This window comes from Ascidiella aspersa, chromosome 9 (assembly GCF_963924565.1).
Source record: "Ascidiella aspersa chromosome 9, kaAscAspe10.2, whole genome shotgun sequence".
NCBI classification, from domain to species: Eukaryota; Metazoa; Chordata; class Ascidiacea; order Phlebobranchia; family Ascidiidae; genus Ascidiella; species Ascidiella aspersa.
The window spans coordinates 13,925,640-13,928,040 of NC_139455.1; the positions used below are offsets into that span (position 1 = coordinate 13,925,640).

The 2,401-nt window shown below is 38.2% G+C and overlaps 1 protein-coding gene across 1 annotated transcript; it reads right to left on the reverse strand.

Annotated features, from left to right (window-relative positions):
• Positions 1–308: 308 nt before the first annotated feature.
• Positions 309–1,795, reverse strand: LOC146133107 (GMP reductase 1-like). The gene has a single exon (XM_083396669.1). It carries the CDS (start codon positions 1,758–1,760, stop codon positions 720–722), a length of 1,041 nt encoding a protein of 346 aa, XP_083252795.1. The 5' UTR covers positions 1,761–1,795; the 3' UTR covers positions 309–719.
• Between the last annotated feature and the right edge of the window lie 606 nt (positions 1,796–2,401).

The window sequence follows — 2,401 nt, forward strand, 5'->3', positions numbered from 1 at the left end:
GTTAAAAAAATATGTCCAACATTTTGAATACGTTTTCCGTTTTTTTGCACTGGTTAAAATAGTCAAAAAGTATGTGAAATGGACTCGTGTCTAATTTGTCAAAGAGGCGGCGGGCCGGATGAATTACATCGGCGGGCCGAATCCGGCCCGCGGTCCGTAGGTTGCCGACCCCTTTCCTAAAGCATACCAAAACGAAATTTGTGAACAGTGTCATTAACACTAACTCAACTCAACTCAACTCATCGCTGTAAGCTGTTTTTGACTGAACTGTAACAAGAATAATGCTGCTTTATACAGAAGGGTCTGATACTTTTTTTAGTCGTTAAAGTTTCGTTTTAGTTCAGACACATTACACAAAATAAGTTCCTTGACTCAATTGCCAGAGTAAGTAAATAAACAAGGTATTCAAAAAGCAGTTAAAGCAAGATTTGGGAAGGGAAACAAGTCATTACACTTAATGCAAACAAAGCGGTATACGTCTCGGTAAATAACAGCACTCTTAGCTTGTGTAAAACCATTGTCAACACAGTTATGTAGTAAGATAGTACGAGAAGTTTACCTCACAAACAAATATACTTAATGTTTGCCAAGCCCCAGTAGGAAATTTTTAGGGGCCATAAAAGTAAAACACAATAAGGCAATACAAGGTTTTCTATTCGACCAATCTTTGCTGATCGCATACTGCTTTACTGGCTTTTGAAGCACATTGATATTGATGGTTAATGTCCAAATATTGGATTCCATTGTTGAGCAACCCGAATGAAGGTTGTTCTCCGTGTTAGCTCTTTTAATTTAGAAGCTCCCACATAAGTACAAGTTGACCTTACACCACCTAGAATATCCATCATTGTTGCATCAACATCCCCCCTATAGGGAACTTCAACAGTTTTTCCTTCAGATGCTCTATAATTGGCAACACCACCAACATGTTTTTCCATAGCTGTTGTTGAACTCATTCCATAGAACAATTTCATTTTTTTTCCATCCTTTAGAATCGTTTCACCTCCAGATTGGTCATGACCAGCAAACATCCCACCAAGCATCACAAAATCAGCTCCTGCTCCAAATGCTTTTGCTACATCTCCAGGGCAAGTACATCCACCGTCCGAAATGATGTGGCCACCTAAGCCATGTGCAGCATCACCACATTCAATTACAGCACTTACTTGAGGATAGCCAACACCAGTTTTCTTACGGGTGGTGCACACAGATCCTGGGCCGATTCCTACTTTAATCACATCAGCTCCAGCCAGTAAAAGTTCCTCCACCATTTCACCCGTCACAACATTTCCAGCAATGATTGTGTGATTAGAAAAGCGGTCACGGACTTTTTTCACATAAGACACAAAATGCTCAGAGTAGCCATTTGCTACATCCAGACAAATGTAATGCAATTTTCCAACCTCTTGTATAACATTGATCAACTTTTCAAAGTCTGCATCGCTAGTTCCAGAGCTCACTGCAACATTTTTAAGACACTCTGGGTGGTTTGTCGCAAAATCTGACCATTCTTGAATAGAGTAATGTTTGTGGATTGCGACAAAAGCATCATGTTTCAGGAAGGCTTGTGCCATTTCAAAAGTACCAGTTGTGTCCATATTAGCTGCCATAATAGGAACACCTGTGTAACTTTGGCCAGAATTACGAAACTTAATGTGCCTTGTCATATCAACCTGACTTCTGCTACGCAAGGTACTCCTTTTTGGACGAAGAAGTACATCTTTAAAGTCAAGTTTCATGTCAGTATCAATTCGAGGCATTGTAATGTACAGTTACTACTAGTTGAGCTAACAAAACTAAACCTAAAAAAGTTAAAACAATGATTACTGATTAACAACTGCAATGCCATATTTTTGCATAAGTTGGTAAAATATAACCAAGTGCACAAACTATGACAAAATGAGCATGTAAGCATAATGCTTATCATATAGCCTAATAATTTAGTAAGGTTTAATACTAAATTAGAATTTACACTTACCAATCGGGCATGTCTCTACCAATCAGCACTCAACGACACAAAGTTACTCTAAAATGTTGCTTCTCCATCTGCGAATTTATACCTTACCTAATTATTTCCACCAATTTTTTATTATGCCTTTCTATTTTGGTGCATTTCCTTAGTTCTTGTATGGCCAGCATCTGCTGTTTAATACTAATTGGCCTATTATTTGCTTTGGACTTTTCACCATATGTGATGCACTTTTTTACGCAATATTGTTCATCAGTTGGTGAAAGTTAAGTATAATTTGACACAGTTTAAACAAATGAAGACCACCAACAAGTGTGATATTAACAAACATTATTTGATAAGGGCACTTCGGCAAGTTGGTGACATCAGCACTGGCCACAGCAAATTACACTTGCTGGCTAGTAGAGGTTGCAAATTAATTTTTTTTTGGTG